This window comes from Solanum verrucosum, unplaced genomic scaffold (assembly GCF_900185275.1).
Source record: "Solanum verrucosum unplaced genomic scaffold, falcon-dt-bn FXZP01000278.1, whole genome shotgun sequence".
Taxonomy (NCBI): domain Eukaryota; kingdom Viridiplantae; phylum Streptophyta; class Magnoliopsida; order Solanales; family Solanaceae; genus Solanum; species Solanum verrucosum.
Genome location: NW_026020332.1, coordinates 4,159,306 through 4,182,528, shown reverse-complemented (window position 1 = coordinate 4,182,528; position 23,223 = coordinate 4,159,306). Strand labels below are relative to the sequence as shown.

General features: G+C 36.6%; 2 protein-coding genes across 2 annotated transcripts; one reads left to right on the top strand and one right to left on the bottom strand.

Moving 5' to 3' along the window:
• The first annotated feature begins 56 nt into the window (after window positions 1-56).
• On the top strand, window positions 57-3,767 carry LOC125836314 (sulfiredoxin, chloroplastic/mitochondrial). Its single transcript, XM_049515498.1, has 5 exons — window positions 57-166; window positions 1,433-1,587; window positions 3,265-3,298; window positions 3,419-3,512; window positions 3,598-3,767. The coding sequence occupies exons 1-5, from the start codon at window positions 94-96 to the stop codon at window positions 3,611-3,613; spliced, it is 372 nt and encodes a 123-aa protein (XP_049371455.1). The 5' UTR covers window positions 57-93; the 3' UTR covers window positions 3,614-3,767.
• Window positions 3,768-4,348: 581 nt separating this feature from the next.
• LOC125836294 (protein NAP1) lies at window positions 4,349-22,755 on the bottom strand. Its single transcript, XM_049515468.1, has 23 exons — window positions 22,290-22,755; window positions 22,113-22,187; window positions 20,565-20,645; window positions 20,258-20,338; window positions 20,047-20,129; window positions 17,064-17,148; window positions 16,187-16,312; window positions 15,929-16,036; window positions 15,417-15,461; window positions 15,179-15,321; window positions 13,065-13,197; window positions 12,464-12,574; window positions 12,270-12,348; window positions 11,425-11,618; window positions 10,928-11,073; window positions 10,086-10,167; window positions 9,710-9,820; window positions 8,538-8,663; window positions 8,316-8,455; window positions 8,132-8,228; window positions 6,434-7,425; window positions 5,673-5,885; window positions 4,349-4,965 (listed from the first exon to the last, which is right to left on the bottom strand). Exons 1-23 carry the CDS (start codon window positions 22,707-22,709, stop codon window positions 4,479-4,481), a joined length of 4,158 nt encoding a protein of 1,385 aa, XP_049371425.1. The 5' UTR covers window positions 22,710-22,755; the 3' UTR covers window positions 4,349-4,478.
• Window positions 22,756-23,223: the final 468 nt, after the last annotated feature.

Here is a 23,223-nt window from a genome sequence, read left to right as displayed (position 1 = left end):
GACCGGACAGTTTTTCTTATTCAAACACAAGGTCCCTTTATTTTCATATATCATCAAATTCAGTAAGATTCAAGAAGTTATACAAAAGAGAAAATGGCAAATTTTGTTCTGCAACTTCCAAATAATCTGCGTTTAAGGAGCTTCACTGTTTCCTCCTCCTCTAATGGTATTCATGTGCCTTTCTTTTTCCATCTTCTATGTCTAAAATTTGGTAATTGAGAATCTCTGCCAAAAATACTTATTTTATGAAAAGATTTATAGAGTTCGGAAAATAAAAAAGAAATTATGGGTTTCTTCTCAAATCAAGTAATTTTGGTGTATATAACTTTTCTGTGACACCATAATCTAGATAAATCCAAATTTGAGCTAAAGGTGTGTGCTTTTGGTTGTTTGTGAAAACCTTTCAACCAAGTTTGTTTGGATTGAATGAATTGCTTTCTAATTGAGTTATTTTGAAATCATACATTTCTTGCTATATTATATGTTCTCTTTTTTTTTTTACTTGAATTTGTTGTACTTGATCTGAGGGCTTTTCGGAAACAGCCTCTCTACCTATGTGGGTAGTGGTAAGGTCTGCGTACACTTGTGGGATTCCACCAGATATGTTGTTGTCGTTCTTGTTATTTGCTATTAGTATATGCTTTTTGTTTTTTGAACTTTTTCATGGTGTTTCAAAGATTTCTTGCTATAGACCTTTTACATCAGTGATTATAGCAAGATCAGTAATTAGTTCAGCAGAATACAAAGAGTTTTAGTGTATCCATAGTTATTGAATTGGTAAATGGTTGTATTCCTTGAGTTGATATTCGCTTAGCAGAAGCATTTATTGGTTTGGCTCATAATTGGTTATTGTTGCCAGGGTAAGCAAAAGATTAGAAAATAATGGAATAGAATTTTTGATCCCTAATATGCATTGTACAACATACAGAGGAAAATAGTTCTCTAATCGAGGGCGAAAACCGTAAAGGATGGAGATCAATCCTATTTTCTATCAGCCAACCCCATCTATAAATCAGAAACAAAAACTAGAAGCATAATTACTTGGTGGACAGAGTTACCTGGTATCTGTTGGTTAGAGGTCGCAGGTATCCCGTGGAATTGATCGAGGTGCCCACAAGTTGGCCCAAACAGCATGGTTATCGGGAAAAAAAAGAAGACTAAAAGCACACTTACTGGAATATGTAGTTCATAAATCCTTATTTCTTTCCTTCTCAATACATACTTACTTTTCGGTGCGCCTAATTAGCATCTCAAGTTGGATTTTCATAGCTGTCTTTCCATTGCGAAGTCTTTACTCCTAAACCTGTCAGTTCTCGTATTTGTATTGGTCATGTAAACTTGTTGGGAGTTAACAAACAATTTCAAGTACATAATGCTTTTAACTTTCTTGTTAAAGGTTAATGCGTATAAATTATTCATAATATTGTTTCAGGGGCTACTCCTGGTGTGCCTCAATCTGCTGGGCCAGTGATTCTTGAACTTCCCCTTGATAAAATCCGAAGGCCACTCATGCGTACCAGATCTAATGACCAGCAAAAAGTGAAGGAACTTATGGATAGTATCAAGGAAATCGGGCTTCAAGTACCTGTAACTACTAAATCATCCTGTCGTTTACTTTTCACATGATTAGATGCTATTTTGCCTTCATATATAAGTTGCAGATTCATGTTCTTCTTACATGTTTATTTTACTACTTCCTCCATTCTATTTTATGTGTCTTAGTTTGAGTAGGCACAGAGCTTGAGAAAATAAGAGAGACTTATGAATCATGCGGTGCTAAACTAAAGATGTGCATAATGTACGAAAATGCTCTTTGAAGCTTGTGGTCTTAAACATGTCATGTGGAACGTTGAAATTATAAAGTTACTATATATAGAAAATTATGTTCTTTTCGAAACAAACTAAAAAATAAAGTTAGACGTATTAATTGAAACAAAGGGAGTATTAATATGTTGAATCAAATAGGAACCTTGTGGCGTAATTAACATCAAGCAGGAATAGCCTGTAGGTGGTTGGTAAAAAAGATTGAACTTAATAACAAAGAAATGATTAAAGCCTTTTATTACGTTGATAAAGTCTGCTGGATAACAAAAACTTGAAATAAGGGAACTCAATAAACTAGGATATATCTGAAAGCAGGTTGATTAGATAGAAAGAAGGCCACGATTTTGTACCCTGGAACAGGAATAGCCTGTAGTTGGTTGGTCACAGGGTTATTCTTTTGGATGGCAAAAAGTGGGTAGTACGGCAGGATAACAAAGTTAAAATGGATTTTTTTTCGAAAATAAAATTCGTGGGGAGCTAAAGAAAATATTGCATTGTAGCCCCAGACCCCCAAGGTTCTCAGATGACCACAAATTAAGTACTGGATTAAGCTTCTTGATCATACATAAGCATGTAGATAATAAAGCTGGATGATTGAGTAATTGAGGTGCAAACAAGCAAGGTGGTGTCAAACATTCGTTAGAAATCTGTTATGGGAGATTTTCACATCCTTAGAAGTTGGTTTCTCCAAAAAAAAATAAAAAATCCAGAAGGTCTCATTGTGAGTATCAAATTACATGATAAAAAGAGAAATAACTCCTTGAGACTCAAAAAATTTCCTAAACATTACATCTTACATTGCCTTCCTGACTGCTGGTCCCCAAGAAGGTAAGGAAATCATCTTCAATGCATTTGCCCTCTGGTTCTCTTTTGCTTTTCTAACCAGTTTAAAAGTTTGTTCTCCTTTCCCGTTTTAGCAACAGCATACAGTGTACTGATTGCTAAACTTTGTTACAGCTCTAAGATGGGAGAGTCCTGGCTCATGAATATAGTTGTAGTAGTATTCTTTCTATTGTATTGTTATTCTGATGTCGAAACTAATAAAGTTTCATAGTCAGTTGCTAGTTCTCTCTTCCCTCTTAGACAGAGTTGCAAAAGCTGAGTACACCATCGAACATTTGCTCACCTATCACTTGGAAAAATTTGTTGCCTGATAATGCAGTTCAACTGTAAAACTTGGTGAACTACTTCACAAAATGACAACCAGATAACATTTATGCCCCCTCCTGAACCAAGTTCCCATCACTCCTTTGCTAAAAGAGAGATGACAGCCTTGACATCTCTAAAGTGCTGCACTTTATTTGGTTAATTATGGGGAAACGTTGCTCTTGACACTTCAATTATGGTTTAAGTAATTACTGGTAGAAGTTTTGCCTTAGTTCTTGTCAATTTTGTCTGGTGTTAATATTAGACTCACAGACAGTTCTTTCTCACATGCAGATTGATGTGCTTGAGGTAGATGGGGTTTATTACGGTACGTCTTCTTTTCGATTTCTTGCCTAAGCTAATAGTCTATTCATTGCTATTTATTTCAACTGGTACTTCATTTTTAATAGCTAAAGAGAATTTAAATAATTTCTCTTGTTATATCCAGGGTTTTCTGGTTGTCATCGCTATGAAGCTCATCAGCAACTTGGCCTTCCAACTATTCGTTGCAAAATTCGTCGAGGAACAAAAGAAACTTTGAGGTTCCTCCCCTTTCTTTCCAGTCATGCAACTTTTTTCTGCATCTCCTATTATAGCTGTATCATTCTATTGAGTTTACCCTCGCAGGCACCATCTTCGATAAGATCCTGCTAAATCACTCTAAATGGGAGATGCATGATAATGGATCGTCCTCCAATATTGATGATATGTATTTAATGTAAATGTATACAAGATTTGCCAATGTTTGAGGTGTTCAGTACCTAAACTTTGGAGTTTGTACATTAACTTGGTTGATAATGCAAAAGAAGATAATGATTACTAGCTTATAAATTGCTATACAAATCCCAGTATCCCACAACAATATTGCATAATTGTTTCTTCTCGTATTTTTTCGGTTTCTCGTTCTTTCCCTCTTCTAGAAAAAAAGATGCCCTTGTTTTTCTTTCATGGGATGCAAAACTTCAAATATACGTTCAACTGACACATTGCACTTCTTCAAAAGGATTAAGAATCACCACTCCATGTTGGTTTGGTTGGAGTTGAGTGTATCTATCAATGTAGAGGCAGAGACTGGATATAGGAATCCTTTTATTCTTGTTATCTTCTGTTTCTTCATTTCCAGTTATTAAGTATAATGGTCGAGCAACGTAAGATTTCATTGAGTATATTGTTGTCGTAATAATCAAGGAAGGTAATTGTACGAAGGCAAAGACTCGTGCAATGGGTGAAACATAGAACTCGAGGATGCTACATTGGAGGACTGGGATTACATTTGGTAGTGATGTCTCTCCAAGTTCATTACACAACAAATGCCAATTGACATATTTCAGAATTAGCTTCTCACAGCTAATGATTTATCTCCTGTTAGAGCCAAACGTCGAGGAATAAATAGAGGAATTTTATGTATAGATACACCAAAATTTGTATGAACATCGCAGACAGTCCACTACTGACTAATAATAGAACAGAAGAAAGAAATTTACACTTTTCAAAAGTTCACTATTTTGTCACTTGTAAGATATAGGACCAGACCTAGACACTGCAAACCTTGGCAATGGACTGGGACCTGTGCTTGCTGATGTTGAGCTGTCCACATGTTTTAATTTTCGAGTTGCACTGTATTCCAATGGTCCAGAACGCCTAACATTTCGAGGCCTATTTTCAATGCTTCCACTTTCTGTTTCATATAGTTGATCCTGGGCATGGCTTGAAGATGGCTTGAAATAACCTAAATCATTAGAATTTGACTGAGGAGTGGAATCACTGCGATGCTGCCTCATTGCAGGGGATGAATGTGCCAGAGATACAGCCGGTGAATGACGGGGTGAATCACTAAGTAGTGCCAGTGGCGCAGGAGATGAACTTCCATAGTATTGGCTGTAGATTGAGCGGATAATGGAGTAAGGAACATACGCATCCAGCGTGCTTCTTGGTAGGTAAGGGGAGATCTCACAAAACTGGTCCAGGAAAATGAGCTTTGACACGAGATGAGATCTGCACAGAAGAGGTATACACGTTTTTCAGATTATTGAACAATATAAAACAGATGAGAGATCTACCCATCTTAGTGTCTGAGGTTACATGATCAATTGGCAATTAATATAGGGTTGTCTCTTTGTCAGCTCGTCAAATTTAGCCAAAACAGAAAATCTAGTTTTACCAACGGTCAATAAATTACCAATGGAGGTGTGGGACGACTAATTTAGCCATTGAGTCATTTTCCAATTTTTGTTCAGGACATCAATATGATTTATCAGCAGTGTTTCAAATACTGGAGTGAACAAAAAAGATTTAACCGAAGGAGTGCCCGTTATAGTTTAGTTGCAACGGCAGGAAAACTACGAGGCAAGTAAACTCGTTATGTCCACCACACGAAACATAATTCACTCCCTATATTTCAATTTAAATGACACTAACCATTTTGGGACGTTCCAAATGTTTGGCACCATTCCATTTTTATTCGACTTCACATTTACTCAAAATTTAAACTTTGATGTGGTGTATTCTTTATCAAACTAAGTTTTCAACCATTGTTTACTATTTTCTTCCACTACCACTAATGTAATAAGCTTAATCAAAATGAAAATCTTAAGCCTGTGCCCAATACAGCACAATCATATAAACTGAAACAGAGGAAGTATCTCCAATTTTCAGAATTTTTTTAGCAACATTATGTAGATACTTTAGAAAAACGAATATACCTGGTACTCTCACTCCAAGAGTCAAGAATAATTCCAGAGGAGAACTTCACAAAGAGCTGCATTGTGGATTTAATGTTTGTCTCAACTGTTATTTGGTTGTGTGTTTCAGGATCCAATGTTTCACCGACATGGCCATTTGAAAAAGATTGTTTCATGTGATGCTCTCTTTCAAGTCTAACAAATTCACTTCCTGCAATTACTGCAGAAATGCACCTACCAAAAGAAAACCAACCATGTTACAGAAAGACAATAATGATCAATTAGAAAGACAACGCACTAGTGAAATATTTTTAAGCATACTTCATCAGAAAAAGAAGGAAGAATGTTTTTTAAGCATGGCTCTTGCATTGCCCAGTACTTGTTATATGATGATCTAGCTTGCCATCCATGAATGGATTTTCAAGAAATAACTGTAACTTTAATATAGGCATAAAAATAGAGTTAACCACATAGATTACACTTGAGACAGTTATGCTTTGTTTTTCTTCCTCGACTCCAAGAGAACCCAATTCAAATTACTTATTGAAATGGTGTTCCATATAAATGTTCTCCACCTACTTGCAGTAATAATGTAAACCCAAGCAACAAAAATGCCAAAGGTACATGATCATAACTCATAAGACTGAAACCAGGGGGTTAAGGATGCACAGCACAATTGAGAAAAGAAAGAAACCAGCATTGCTACAGAAAATCTGTCGAAAGATAGAGGAGCAAAGACTCTCATAACTTGACGCAAACGAGATTTTAAGCAAGAAACAAACCTTGCCAAGCAATAGATGTTGTTGCTGAAGCCCCCAGTGTCAACATTAAAGCCACTACTATTCCATATATTTGATGTCATTAGAGTGGCAAACAAATAAGGCAACAAGCTCCAGGAAGCATCGTTTGCACCTCCAACCTCTTCTAGTATGGATCTGACCCACTCAGCGTCATGGTCACTAGCTATATTAAAATTGTTTGCTACTCTTTTCAACCTTCTAATCTCCTTTTTCTCAGGTATTTCATCAGGTAAATGCTTAGCAGCCGCTGTCAGTAATGAATGTATCAAAGGAGCACCTTCTTCAAGAACAGCTGTACCAGCTTCTGCAAGAAGGCGGTCAAAAGCAACAGCCTGTCCTGCCTGAATACAGAACCCAACCATAGTGTCCAAATCAACAATTTGCTTGATATTTGTGTCTCTATCTATTCGGTCACCAGAATGCATGCTTCCAGCAACAGCCTCCAGATTATCTCGGTTTGCCCGTAATGATGTGTCAATACAGTTCAAGAGTGCAGCTGTGTGCTCTTTCATCATTCTGTCTAACCTGTCAACTCCATAACCACCAAAAACACGGACAAATGCTTTCAGTTCCCTGAGATCTGTCACTGACTCAGCAAAATATCCACCAACTGGCCTAGTGCTCTTGAAGCATCTGTGCCGGGGCGCAAAGAGGATACCTGCACCTGATACATCCTTGACCACATTTTCAATGTACCAGTTACATACTGTTTCAGTGGCTGATCCTGTATGCTGCTCTGTAGCTTTCTCAAACAAGTGCAAAGATGAAACTGGACCACAGAAGGTCTCTGTTAGTAATATCTCCCGGATACCTTGAGTTAGGTCCATGCTAATGTGTTGTTCTGCTAGATGGACAATAGCTGTATGTCTGCGTATCAGTGATTCCAAGACAGTAGGACGCTGAAGATCATTATCAGTTTTCAGAACAGCAAGCAGTCTCCTTCTGAAGTTCCCAAGGATACATTCTCTCATGTACTGCATAATAGATGTTTTAGAGAGGAATCAAGTATACTTAGTCTCAGTTTAATTAATCACGGTGATTTCCTCATGGATATATAAACTAACCTGACCTTTTTCAAGAAACATATAGAACATAAAAACTTAAAATTGTAGCTTTGCATTTTATTTACGTTTGTCAACTTGTAGGGTCAAGTAATAAGGCTGAGCCAGAAGAGAAGGCCAATTAATCCTTCTAAATCAAGCAAACATTATATTAAGAAGACAAAATGAGCCCTCAGCCTCAACACAATAAATAATTTGATTTGACTCACATTAGTAAACACGAAAAGACTCAACAAGAGAAAACCTCCAAACATGTAATACAGAGTGCAATTAACAGGATCAAGTCTACTTGCACCATTTCCCACAAAATCAGGGCAATCAGCATTGACAAAATAAAACATGTTGATTCATGTGGCCCTATTCCCTTTGCAGTTTGTTCCAGAAAGATGTCACCTTCCTATATTTGAAAATAATTTGACTTTAAACTTCCCTTCTATCATTAATGACACGCTTTTATAACCAACAGAAAGTGTAGTGGCATGTTTAAAACCACAAGTTCCAAAAGTCTTCCTTTTTTTTAGACACCATGACCAATGAAACGAAGGGAGTAAAGAGAGAACAATGATCCAGATGTCTCAGACACAATCATTTCAAGGCGGAATAACGAGGGGCTTCTTACCTCTCTCAGAACAAAAACGTGGTTTAGAACACATATAGGCTCCATGTCATTTAAAACTGAGCAAAGATTGGTCAACCTCTGCATTGCAGCTTCTAACCTGTCATTACAAAGTACAAGGAAGTCAAGTGAGCAAAATTGTAAGATAGATCATTGGGTAATCTAATGTAAGATTAATATGGCTCACATTTTTATGGAATTATCATTTTCAGGGTAGCTCTCATAGCCTGGTAAATGATAGCCCGACATGGCTCTTGGGGATTTCACAGAAGGAGCAGAAATTCTGGAAGTCAAATTCATGAGATGTGCCGCCTGCTCTGGAAAAAGCTGATATTTCACTTGCATTAGTCTGGAAAAGATAAAATCAGCAGTGTTTCCATGTGTTGAGAACATGATAAAGGATACTAACCTGCAACTCTAAAGAGCCAAATCCCCCTTCCGAGTCGAGAATATTTATCAACCCTTCCAGACCTCCCATGATAGATTCAATTAGGGATTCAACATAAAGAACCGCATCACGACCAATTTTAGTTACCTGCAATCAGCAAAGTAGCTATCAAATTGGTGTCTCTTCAACTCAACATTTCGGAGGGACATTTAACAAGTAAAGAATTGTATATTACTATATCATGCAAAATGACGGCACAGAATTATCTTTTGGTGTTCCCTATGCACCACTAATAAACAGAAAAAAGTTATGGCAGAAGAAAAGGCAACTGAAGCTGCAAAAGATCATTCCCTCATATAAGCAAGATACAATAAAATTATGCTATGGTAGCACATTCCAAGCAAAGAAAGAGACCCATCACGAATGATAGCTGGGAGAGAACAGCCACAACTGTTAATGATATTACAGAAGAGGGTCACTAAGAGAAGCTATCAGCTGAAAGTCTCTTAGACCATTGGCCAGTTCAGAACCCTGAACGTCACAATCCCTTACCATCCATACATGTAAATGAACACATTGATGATGCTCGAAATAAGAAGTGGGAGTATCCAGAGAAGTCATGGGCAGAGAATAACTCAGACATTCATAAGCATTAGTGATCTCTTCAAGGATTGACATGTTCACTCAAAATCTTCTTTTGATTGGTCAGTGTAAACACTTAATTGAACTTCTCCTAGCTTTTCCTCTCCTCCTCTCCCGATCTTCATCAAATTAACTTCTTAACACATGCTAAGAGCGCCCAATGCCCATCTATCGCTAAGTGTCAATGGCAGGTTTGAGAATTAAGGCGTTGAAGAGGGACGGAGATGTAGTTGTTTTTGTATTGGGTTGAAGAGGTTGAGCAGGAGCGTTAGGTTACAGTAGGTTAACGGTTAACCTGAATCTAAACCCCTCCACTCAACTCCAACAGTTTGATATCATTGGAATCATGTACTAAGAAGATGAACGCAATTTAAAACAGCAAAACCAGAAAGTTGAAAGATAACTATGGTGAATTAGGTCATGGTTAACCCACAAAAAGATTAGAAGCATCAAAATGCATGTGAATGTAATTCTTCTGATGAAACCAATCACTCCCCAGTGAATTGAGTAAACATTTACAACCACCTTAAAAATTCAAATTACCATAATACCTCTTCAGGGACTATTGAAGAAGCGCATTCAGGAAAACTACTGGCGACACCAAGCCATGCACAGCAATGTTGTGGACGACCTTCTGGACCAAACATAGTATTACGGAAAACCTGTAATACAGTTGAAAATCAAAACAAAACACAAATTCCCAATGGCAAGAACTTACGCATGAAGTAACTCTCTTTTGATCAATAAACTCAGAAATATTCTATGTTTAAGGCAAATACTCAGAGGCCCTTGAAGAAAAGAGGGAGAAGGAGCAAAGTCAAAGAATGCAGAAGGATGAACAAGAAATATTCACCAAGACTCCAACATTTATGGAATAAAAAAGTCAGTGAACTACATAAACGCTTCAATCTCTTTCGCAGAACTTACTGTTGTAAGGTGTTGGTGATAGAAGTAAAGCTTCTTTAGACTCCCATGTTTAGATAACAGGTATTCAAGCTCATCAACACACCTGCCCTGACACAGAAAAAAGTCATATTGCACAATAATGCACATAAGTCCATCCAAAAAAACGTGCTGTCTCTACCCAGATTCCAGACAATTTTACAAGGAAAAAAGAACTTTTCAAGTTTTGTTACAAGTCAAGATGAAAATGCAGAAAAAAAGTCGTGTTTCTGAAGGTAAATGAAAATGAGTTCCTTATTGCCAAGTTTTTGTAACAAGTTGAGATGAAAAATGCAGAAAAGAAGCCATTGATTCTGAAAGTAAAAGAACATTAGTTCCTTATTGCCGAGGACTTTTGGGATTTAGATATGATATACTACTACAGTATCCAGCATTCACCATCAAACTAATAGGACAAGATGACGAATGAAATTAGCTTTCCAGCAATTCAAGAACTTAAAAAATGAGCAGCCTAATAATATGTATGTTATATTGTCATTCTCCTAGACACTAGTAATAAAGATCAAGGCCAAGATTCCTATCTACACCACATCTACAAAACTAAAAGGACAAGATGACAAATGAAATTAGCTTTCCAGCAATTCAAGAACTTAAAAAATGAGCAGCCTAATAATATGTATGTTATATTGTCATTCTCCTAGACACTAGTAATAAAGATCAAGGCCAAGATTCCTATCTACACCACATCTACATTTGGAAAATATAACTTTAAGATCACAACATCAGCAAAAATAACTTCATAGTTGAGAAATATCATGCAATTATCTTAAATTTGAGTCACAATTTCCAAGGTAAAGAGCAAGAACCTGGACCAGTTGTATGCAGAATTTCCTTCCGATAATAACCCTTCCTTTCCAGTAGACACTGTAGCCTTTTCCAAATGTCGGATGTTTATAGAAGAACGAGCAGAAGTAACAACCATCAATATAGATAACCAATCTTTGCGCAACTCCTGATAGACAAAAATGTGTTTTGCTGTCAGAAGAAGAGACAAAAACAGAGGAAACGCAATGATGGCCACATAAAAATGAAAAATAAAGCATGCATTAGGTTGTATGTGCTTTATTTATTGGAATGTTCACACTGAACACATTAGCTTAACTCACTAAGAACTGAGAAAAAAGAAAGGAAATTTCTTTTTCAAACAAAGGAATAATGCAGAATATGTCCCATCTGAAGTCAAACCCTTTGAAGTTGTGATCCGTAGTTCTTCAAAATTGAAGTATTGAACTATAAACTAGCTGTGGTTGAATGATCAAACAGAAGACTGCATGGAAAAATTCAAATCTGATGAGCTGCTTACTGATAAATCACATGTGATGGCAGAAATATTTTCACCCTGTGGCTTGGGTATATTTTCAAGATGTTGAACTATCTTCTGGAAAAGTCCTTTCAGAGTAGCATCCAAGTCAAGAGCAACCATGCCAGGGGTACCCAACAAAAATCGGATTCTACCAGCACAGGATGATAGATATGATAAGGCATATCCTCTAATAGCTGAAGAAGTAATAAGAGGTTTTGCAGCTTAGCAACCAGAAAGAGATTAATGTTATACCAAAATCAATGAATAAAAGATGAGAGAAAGCATTGTCAGACTCTTTAATGCAGAAAGTACTACTGAAAACTTTATTACTAGAAAAGACAACAACAATTAATAAACTATAGAGGATTCCATTAGATTTAATTTTTTAAGTGGTAATATTATAGAAAGAAAAGATAGCTTAGTGCAGCGGAGGCAATTATTAAACCTTGAACTTCTAGCAATGAAAATTATGTAGTGATCTGAATATATACATCACCTAGATAGTAAGTATGACATGCACATATTAGAATGAGCTTGCATTCAGAATGGCTTAACTATACATGCTAATTCCATTAACGGATTCTGGCCTAGATAAAACTGAGGAAACATATCTGATGCACATCAATTCACTCAGTTCCATAGTTCAGAGTTCTATAGAAAACCTTCACAATTTAGTCAACTTCCATCAGCTGACAAGTTACATGAAGTTCATCGTCTCATTTCTTACTTTTCAAAAACTATAGCAGGGAGAATTCTGCTATTTTATATTCAGTTAACAGAAGCCAATCCAAACAACATCATTTATCTATGATCATATAACTTCAAAAGCAAAAAAAAAAACTAACCAGCAATATACTTGCGCACTAGGCAACAAAGATGATCTATTCCATCCAACAAGAAGCCAATTGTTGGATCACTTGGATCCTGCATCGACATTAAAGAAAGATCAAAAACACCAAGAGCAAACAGTCAAAGAAGACACTGCATAACAGCATATCAGTTTAATGCACAAAAAGTCAATATGATGAAGATCTCTTACTATTTCTACCGGAACTGTTCTAGCAGCTCTTGACTTCGATGAAGCTATTCCTACATGTTGGAAATACCATAGAACCTCACTTTGAGCGAAGGCTAAGGCAGAATATACCATCTGTAGAAGCATTCAGAAATTATTTTAGAGAGTATCATATTTGGCTACATAAGCACATCTATAATTGTGCAACTAATACAATTGTTATTCAAGCACAACACCTAAGGATAGAGAAACGTGATTTGTCCATATACAAGATTCTCATTTACAGACATGAATGCAATGTAAGCCAAAGATACAAGCATAATTACCAGATATGCATGCAATATAAGACAAAGATACAAGCATAAATACCTATATGCATGACGTAATCAATCAAAGAAATAACAAAATGAGTCAGGTAGGAAATAAGATTCCATATTAGTAAATTGTGTAGCAGATGGAGCAAGGTTGGTGGCAGATGATCTCAAATTTGGCCTTGAATAAAGAAAAGTAAGGCTGGTAAAGAACAGGTTTGAGGTGGTGGTCGGTGGACAGGCAAAGGGAAGGCCCATGCCAGCAAACTGAATTTGAAAACACGAAGAGAAGTGTAATTTATGGCACAACATACCTGAATATTAGGTGCCAACAAGCTGGGCTGGTCAGAGAAAAAAAGCACCATTCTTCCGATCTCCTGTTTTAAGAATATCCTTCTTTCACGATGAATGGCATCACAGGAAAATAATGCTTGGTCATGCACTTCACTACAATCATTAAAAAGTACTGAGTAAATTCAATGGCTCTCCCTCGAAAAACATGGAGGAAACATCGTAACAATCTGCTATTTTTTCTCAAGGTAGTAATTAACCTAAGCTTTAGATTAATCCACAAATTAAGAAGGTAAGCGAAGCCAAAAGAGTTAGATGACTAAATAGTTATCACATGGCTATTGGCAAAGGAGGAAGTCTTGACACACGAAAACTTGAACAAGAGGAAACACAACCTTTGCTCTAGATGTTATTTATGCGAAGAACAGGTGGAGACAGTCAACCATCTCTTTTTGCACTGCAAATGGACAGATCAATTATGGCAAATGTTCATTCACAAGAGGAAGATCAAGTGGACAAAACCAGGGAGAATCACAGAAGTTCTAAAATGCTGGAATAGTGATGGAAATGCAGGAAAAAAGGAGGAGAGATGGAGGATTGTCCCAGCATGCATTTGGTGGACAATTTGGAATGAAAGGAATCAAAGATGTTTTGAAGGAAAGAACAACAATATGCAGAAGATAAAGATAAACTGCCTAGGTCTTTATTATTTTTGGTGTAAGCAAGTAGTAATAGGAAATTCTGAAGATGTTTCTAATGTTATTGACTGGCTGTATCTAAAAGATCTTAGGGCTGTTGTAAGTATAAATTTTTGGAGGGGAACTACACTTTGATGTAGTATACCTGTGGATATATAGAAGTAAATGTTACCTTTCTCAAAAAACAAAAAAAAAAACCAGTGGATATATAGAAGTAAATGTTACCTTTCTCAAAAAACAAAAAAAAAAACAAGGTGCATTGATCTAAGACAAGCATAAAGAAAAGTAAAACAGGACACCAGACAGTGCAAAGATAAACCGTCATCCAGGAAACCAAATAAATAAAGAAGATGATGGTGACCGTCATTTGGTGTGTTCACTCTTCACTAAACATGATTCTTTAGTGTGCATTCTAACTTATTTCTTGTTGTGATTTTAGGCCCCAACACCTACATTTACCAAAGTAAATATATACCAGAGGACTGCAAGAAGTTGATTGAATATACTATTTATATCAGAGTGGTTTCTGCAGGAAGAGAAACTAAAAGGTCTTGCCAGAAAATCTGAACTTTGATTGTCTTCTGTAAGTGTATAACTGAGCTTAGTTTCCATTTCAAAGTTCCGTTGAACTTAATTTAGAAAAAATGCAGTATTTGAGATTCAGCAATGTCTACTTTATAATCCCCATAATCATGCTAGTAGAAATTAGAATGTTTGAATGGCTTGGACTCCACCAGTAAAAGTACATGTTGAAAGTATCAAAGCACATCACTTAAAACTGTCCCTTCCTATAGGAAATTTTTATCGGTATATCACAATCGACAAGCCAAATAAAAGATTGACTACCTGAGAAACTTTCAAACTCCAAATGCATTTTCCGTTTTCAGTACCGTGGGGAGATTTACATCACTGCTGATATACAGAAGCAGCATTAGTCACTAACTGCTTTTTCTAATTTTGACAAGCCTTTTCTTCAATTTCACATTATGTCACAGATCTGATCTCTCTCGATCATGACTCTTTTTACTGCATAGAAAGTTCAAGCATTTCTTTTCCTATAAGATCACTTATCTGTAAGCGTCACCACCACCCCACCACAAAACTCCATTACCAACTACCAAGAGCCCCAACAATGGATATTTTTTTAATCTGAAACATTGGATTTTTCTACTTTGATCCCTTGGAAACTCAAACCAGCAACCTCATGGTCGGAGGCAGAGGACATTCCCGCTAGGCTATCCTTCCTTATCTTTCCTATAACATCAATTGATTTTCACATACCTATTCCACTGTTTTGCTTAATCCAGACAATCAAAGTTATGTCGCTTGCTCACAAAGTTCAGGCATATTCACTACTTAAGCAAGATTATACAATTGTACTTGATAATAAAAAGCATAACAGAAACCTATTGTTTTAGTGTCCAATCATAAGTCAGTACCTTATCATTTTCTCAACCTGTTTGGCTACACTATACTCTAGATCCGCTTCTTTTTGTTTCGTCCGTCCAGATTTTGCCATCTTCTTTGACTCCAGTATCCGTGGTAAGACGTACAACTGATAATCCTCATGCAGCAATATGTACTGTGCATTAACAATGCAATTATGTTAAACCAATCCAGATGAAAGCATGTTTACACTACTGACATAGATAACAAGAAACTGTGCAACTACCCCACCTCGTCCCTGAATAGAGGAAGGACTAGATTTTCCTTGAGTACAATCTGCAAGGAATAAAAAAAATAAAGGTTAAGAAAATTACTAGTTAGGTTTAATTATGGATAACATGCAACTGCCTTCAACATGTCAAAGAAAAGACCACACTGATCAGAAGCAGAAAGCTAGTTGCTCATATGCATGAGTAAGGTATGAGATATAAGACATTACACTGCAAAATTATACTTACCAACTCCTAATCATTGCCCAGTACATATGGGACAGCATTTACCCAAAAGCCAAAGTGAATATTGTGACAATGCAGCAGAGTAATGCACCACTTAAATTCTTCATTATTTATTTAAAATACATCACCCGTTAAAAAAACATGGTTAAATCCTTCAAGAGACGCAACATCTTCACCATATCTTAGCTAGAAAATGCAATCTTTGTTTATCATGTTCTTCGATATTACCAGCAGTCTGAGTTTCAACAGGAACACACAAAACATAAAACAATTGTTTTTGGAAGGTACCGAAGCAATATCAATGCTGGTGACCCTGAGAAGCTCATCAGGACAGACAAGATAACCAAATAACACCCATTCCCTATACGATGTAACATTTGCTAGGTCTTGGGCTCTCTGCAAATAAGAAAAAGGATCACAAAATGTGAGTGAAACTATGAAATCTGCACATCATATCTACAAAGAAAAAAAATGTTCTGATTGCCATATATGTTCATGAGACAACAAGTTGCAGTGTCAGAATATAAAGCAGTAGAAGATACTCACCATTGGATGAGCTGAATTTGTCAGTATATCAGGGTATCGGGGATGGAAAGGACTTAAGAAACCCTCATTCCTGAGCTTTCGTGTATCAGTTGATAAAAATATAATGGGACCAACAGCCTCTAAAACCTGAAAAGAACAAAAAGACCTTCAGAGCAAAATCTCAGATAAAGTTGGTGCCTACTATTCATGCTGGAGGCTAATGAAGTTCAATATGGAGATTTTAATGAACTCATAGAATGTAACTAAAATTCAATGCAGACATCATTTGTAACTACAAAAATTCATAGAAATAATGAAGTGCAGCACCATTTCCCCTTAGTTTAGTAGAGCACTAAAATTATTTCTTTAGGGAAAAAAGCGATGTATAGTATGTATAAGGGAGAGGAATAATCTTTAGCAATTAGATGATTGATGTGGATAAGAAGCTTCAAAGCAATGAACTAAAAGATAATTGTAAGCTTGGATTTTGTCTTCTGTTAATTAGTAAGAGTTCATTGGCTGAGATCTGGTAAATTGGAAGATTTTGTGCTCCACTTATTCTTTTTCAATTTATTTTTTACTGGATTTCATCCCATGGTAGTTAATTACAAGAAGCCGTTATAAAGGATCTCAAACTATTGAAAATTAAAAACCCCTGTTTTTTTTCTTTCCTAAATACCTAGATCTAACTAAATAGGTAAAAAGTATTGAACACACACACATATATATATCCGTAATTTAGCAAAAGATATTTATCAATAAAATAACAAAGGTTTGTTTTTTCGTTTTGTTCCATAAATAAGCAGTAGTACCACAAGTTAGACACAAGAAGTCCTTGTGACATTGTAAATGAATAATTTAACTTCTCTACAAGAATGGGGTATTCGGGAGCAAAGACCTCTCCAATACGAGGGCTGACAAAATTCAGGTCTTCATGCAGACCCTTCAAGGGTGGATCGTAGGAATCAACAAACTGGATTAACCTGGAAAAGGAAAACAAGAAAGAAATCAGGGGAACTTCTTATATTTCTTTTTTATATAGAATCACTTCCATTCAGAGTACAGTGGTCCGCATACACAAAAATACAGAATGTCTCATCATAATTGACTATAGGGAACTTATAAATTTATCAGGTTATCTATGTCATGTACAACATTTAAGTTACCCCATAAATACAATATGTTGACAAGCATATGTCAATCCATATAGAGGCTTTTCACTTCCTTTAAAGCATCTCTTGTTGGTTTTCTCCATTTAACGCATAAAACACAAAGGTATGGCAATCAGATCTTTTTCCCTCTCTATTTTGTGGGGGGGATTAGTTGATGTGAAATAGTATTTCACATTTTTCAGATGTTCCTTTGTGCTTTCCTGCACTTCCAACTACAAAATGGTTCTCTCGGAATTGTAGGCATCACCTTTATGAGCCCCAAAAAGATTTAAAACATGCACTACATCTCTGTTGTCAAAGCACAATGCAAAAACAAATGGTTAACCATTTCCAATTGCTTTTCACACATAGCATAGGTTACAACTAAGGGAACTCCTTCCATCAAGTTATAGTTAGGCATGCTTCATGAAGGGAAGTCCACTCAAAATATGCAACTCTAGACGGGACTTCAGTTTTCACAGCATTTGCCATGAGTAAGAATGTGACTTTACTGTCATCTCGGAGAGTGTTCTGTAGCCATATTTCACAGTATACATTCCTAAATGCTTCCACTGTGCCATCCCTATGTCTGACCCATCCCCTACCCATTCTTTCTCACGGAACTTGCTAATTAGTAGGATTAGACTATCTATTTTCCCAATCCACCAGCTTCCTTCTGAAGCTGACATTCCAGTTGTTATTTCGGCACCGAGTGTATATTTTATACAAATTGAAAAGACGGAAAGTTCCTCCCTCGGAGGTGTATGCCCAATCCTTGCATTCAACCAGAATCCAATACTCAGACTACCTGCCAATCCCATGAAATGTCCAGAACTCAACCCATTAATTTCTGATATGTTCCCATGAACCAAATGAGGATATGATGGAGACTTACAGAACACAAGCATCGTGTTCTTAATTGTACTTCCACAGCCAATAAAAAAGCACCTCAAGTTCCTCAAGAGTTGGCACCTTTTATTCTTAGATTGCACGACACTGTTCCATCCTTTAATATCCAGTGGGTCTTTCCCAAAAGAGTGGCAGATATGTCAACCAGTTGCTGGACAAGTAAGCTAGGAGCTAGTAAAAGATTGCTGTGGAGACAGCACCCTTCAGTACATTTTGGTTCATATGATATGTATTGTCCGCTTTGTCCCAACAAACCTCACAAATTTATCCCATGGAATTATCACATCAAGTCAAAAAACACGCGCACCATTTGAGCTTATGCTCTGTCTCATATAGCACAACTCTCCTCTCTCTTCCAATGTTGGATTTGCCTAAGGTGTTATATGCATCCCTTTTTCAGAAGTTAGAACTCTACACGTCATTCTCTTTAACCCGCTCTCTTAAGCCCTCCCTTTTTCGTGGTCAGCACCTGGAACCCCATTAGGGATTCAGCCTCCTCGTTGAGGGTTACCCCACCATCGTACTGCAGGGGTTCAGCTCCGATACCATATTTGTTGCAGCTTAATCCCATAGCACATTTTTTCCACTTTGGCCCAACAAACCTCGCGGATTTGTCTCTTGAACTATGCCGCATCAAGTCCAAAACCCGTGTACCATGTGAACTTGTGATATGTCTTATATAAGACTTCACTTTCCCCTCCCTTACCAATATGAAATTAGCCTAAGGTGGCATACACACACCCTTCTTCAAAAGCTTGCCAACCTACAAGCCTGCCAATCCTTCTCCTTAATCCACCCTCATCAGCCTGCCCTCCGTTGTGGGTGTCACACAAACCTGCCATCATGATAAACTTCTAGAGCTGATCATGCTTTCTCAAGGGGCGGCAAAATTTCCTGGATCCCTCTGACGCCAACCACAGAAACTACAACCCACCAAGAGATTACCATATATCATAAAGCTGGATGTAGCTTATTATTCTTCCACCAGCTCAACCACCATTCCATACTTTTGACATTATGATCAATTAATTAAAAATACTGTTGTCTGGCAAAGACGAGAATTCCTTTCCATCATGGGCTATTTACCAGAAAAAACAAGGCTTTACTAAATGGATCAAATATATATGTTCAGAAAGAAGAGGATCCAACTTTTAATGGACATCTTACTTCATAAAAAATTAAAAATAAAAGAAGAGGATCTACAAAATTTGGCTCACTGTATCCACCCTCAATTGCTCAAAGCAAATGGAAAGTCATCGTTGGAAATAGTCTCGTCATAAAGACTAGACTTTCCATCGCAGATATCAAGTATAACTCATTTTCTTCACATGCTTGATGTCCTAACCTAAAACCCATAGATGATACTGATAACCAAGTAAAGAGCCACTCTTTTGTAACCATGACAACTTGTCCAACCAACGGCATGTTCTTCATCATGTAGGTAAAAGGATGACTTTGAAAAGAATAAGCAGTCTATCAAAATGCAAACTATATTTCAGATTCATGTAACACAAATTACTTTATGGGGTTCACAGAAAGAGAAATTTTAAAGTTACTTAAATTGAAGCTAAAGATCCCAATTCCTCGCCATGAAACAAAAATTACTTTAAGGGGTCAAAGAAAGAGAAATTTTGAAGTTACTTAAAATGAAGCTAAAGAGCCTAATTCCTTTCCATGTAACACAAATAACTTTAAGGAGTCAAAGAAAGAGAAATATTGAAGTTATTTAAAATTAAGCTAAAGAGACCAATTCACCCCCCACCCCCCTCAAAAAAAAATTAAGAGAAATGAGAATAAGCCTAGATCCATAAGAAGTCTCACCTGTGATAAAAATCGCAGTCCCTATCATTTCTTGCCATGGCATGAAGCAAATTGTATGTTTGCAACATCATTTTCCTTGGTATCTGTGGTGGATGATAAAGAGAAAAGTTTACGAAGGCATTAACACACTATATATAACACGGCGTGAAAGTGTCAACTCAACAATATACAGAGTAGAAAATAATAGATAGAGAATTGTTTGTGTACTTGCCTTTTCTGAAAATATATTTACACGAACAAAAGCACAAAAAAGGTCCATAAATGCATGCAGTATGAGAGAGTTCTGGTGAGGCTGCAGCAAAAGAAACATGTAAATATATCACATACAATTTCGTTATAAGAAGACTCAGCATTACCTATTAGTCAAGACAGAAATTATAAAGGCTGTAACAGTCCTTTTTTATTTGAAAAGAGTAAGTTAAGCTATAAAATTCCTCTATTGTGCTGAATCAAAGACCAACATAATTTGTGTTAACAAAAACTTTAGTTGGAGATAAAAAGTTGATATCATCACTCACCAACAAGGTAATCACTGTACTGCTTAGATCCAATATTAGACGCAAGGCATGTTCTCGAAATGCCATCAGGTCAAGAAGCATCTGATCAAGACGAGTAAGTTTGATTAAGTGCATATACTATTTATATCAACTTTTGTTAATGAAATAATCCTTTTTCCAATAAACAAGTATCAAAACTATGATAGAAGAAAAAACCTAACAGATGAGATCCAGTAAAATTTGTGCACCTAATCCCAAAATTGATAACAAGTTTTGACCCTTAACACTATCTTTTCTTGTACTTGATTTCTCACTCTCTTTTGGCTTCATAGTTATGATGCATCCCAAACCTTTCATCATTTAAGCAATTTTAGAAGTAGAAGAGCAAGTTATCTTACTACTGGTAAATTGACACACCAATATATCTCTCCCACTCCCTTTTTACACTATTATATCCCGTGCAAGAATCAATTATAAACTTATTAAGAATTATGCAAGATGAAGGGGGGCTGGAAAGCCCCCAAGGCCTAGCTCGAGTGGCAAAAGGTGGAGGATTTGTGGCTTAGGTCACAGGTTCAAGCCCCATACCACGCAAAGCGAAGCCTGGTATTTAAGTGGAGAAGGATAGAGGGGCAGGCCCATTATCCACCGAGTTTAGAAGTTGTGATTGGTCCAAAGGGCGGGTCACAGACGGATTTCTCGGTTATCAAAAAAAAAAAGAGGGGCTGGTAAGTCGGTCATCCACTGGTCACTGGAAAAGTAATTCTGATGAAATCAACTTTTTTTCTCCTAAGAAATGCCAATCACTAATGGCTCCATTCCATGTCTAAACAATACTTCTTAAAAACAAATAGAACATCTTAATGCTGCTCAAAAACTATTTGCTAGAAAGTGCCAGACATTTACTGCAATTTTATTACTTGGCCTTCAGGAAAAAATAATAATTCAACAATGGCTATATAACAAGAACAGTTCGTGGTTATATAGCCATAGTTGAATTATTATTTTTAACTTATCCTTTCAGATAATAACATACTCCATAAGTGAATCCCAATTTCCAGAATACGTAAAGATTCTACATTCTCTTGCTTTACAACTTAGTTTGTCATGCTTTCATTTTATTTATTTATTTATCTCAGTAAAAGATTTCATTGATAATAACACGGCCATATGGCTGTATACAAGAGGTATACCAAAGAAGAGAGATCTACAAAATATGATTCTCTCCAAAAGACACTCAATCCGCTATACACACAGAAACTGTGTGAGTGCACCAAATTATGGGCCTTTAACCCAATCCTTTCATTACTTCTCATTTTTCTATGGTGCCATATTCCCTGGTGGTGAATCTAGTTAATTGACTGACAGTTATGGACCTTTAACTCAAAATATACCTTACACGTCAGTCCCAAACAAATAAATTTGATGCTTCAGAAATACTTTAATACTTTTTTGTAGTTTTAGTATCATTGGAAAAAATGCAGCTATACTGCATCTAAAAGTATCATATGAAGCACTGGAATATGGAGAGGAAAGAAAGAAGGAAAAAATGGAGCAGAGTCAACTTACTTGAATCCATGGTTCCAAGCTTTGCAAATGGACTTCAGCACCATCATTCATAGCATCCAAAGCAAATTTGTCAATCTACAGTAACATTGGCAGTATATATCACACAAACAAAAGAATATACTTTCTATCAGGAAAAAGAAAACCCCAATCTATAAAAAGAGGGCCATATTTTCTTACTCTTTCTAATTGTAACTTGCTGTGGTGCTCCGGAAACTTCTTTGATAGTAAAATACAGATTTTTGGATGATTTGGAAACACACCAGACTTCCAAAATGCTTCAGAGAATGCATGTCCAGTGACTTCAGGGTAATCTAATATCTGATTAAACCTATACATTTTTGCCATCAGCCCTTCAGCTACTTGAGTGAGTTGGTTTACCCATTGCATGTTCAAGCCTTTATTAGTTGACCCGCTAGAACTATGGGCACTACCATCAGAGCTACCATTTCTAGAAACCTTAGGATCTATAGTTGAAGATATATCAGGACCCAAGTACTCAGTCCACCTAGCTGGTCCTTCCCATTCTCTTGAGCGCACTGCAGTTGGCGATGTCGACAATACATCTTCCGCTTGAAACTGCTGCCTCGGTTTAGTCATTATGAGCACCCAAAGGAAACCTTCACCCCAAGTAAAGTTCCTTTTACTGCATAAATAATGGAAAAATTTATAAACTCTCTGCCGAAACTCCAGATTCTAACTTAAACCACTACCAATTAGTTTAAGAATCCCTCATTATTACCACTGGAATCAGCAAAAAAAAAAAAAAAATCCTTCCCAACTTCAGCATTTCTCCTCCAATGCAACATATACAGCTAAAATGCCTCTAATGCTCAACTTACTTCTACAAAGAAAAAAATAACTGCAAGTATCTTCAAAATAATACATCAATTTAAGTACAAAACCAAACCTAAAGCTTCAAAAAACTGAAATGGTCCAACAAGAAAACATGAATTTAAGTACCAGAATCAAAAAAGGATTAAGCAAGAGACTACTAGAGCTGAAACATGCAGCATCATTTCTCCTCAAATGTACCAAATACAACCAAACCTCCTATGATAACTTTAATCAAGTACACCAACAAACCACAAGAACCAAACCTAAACACCAATAA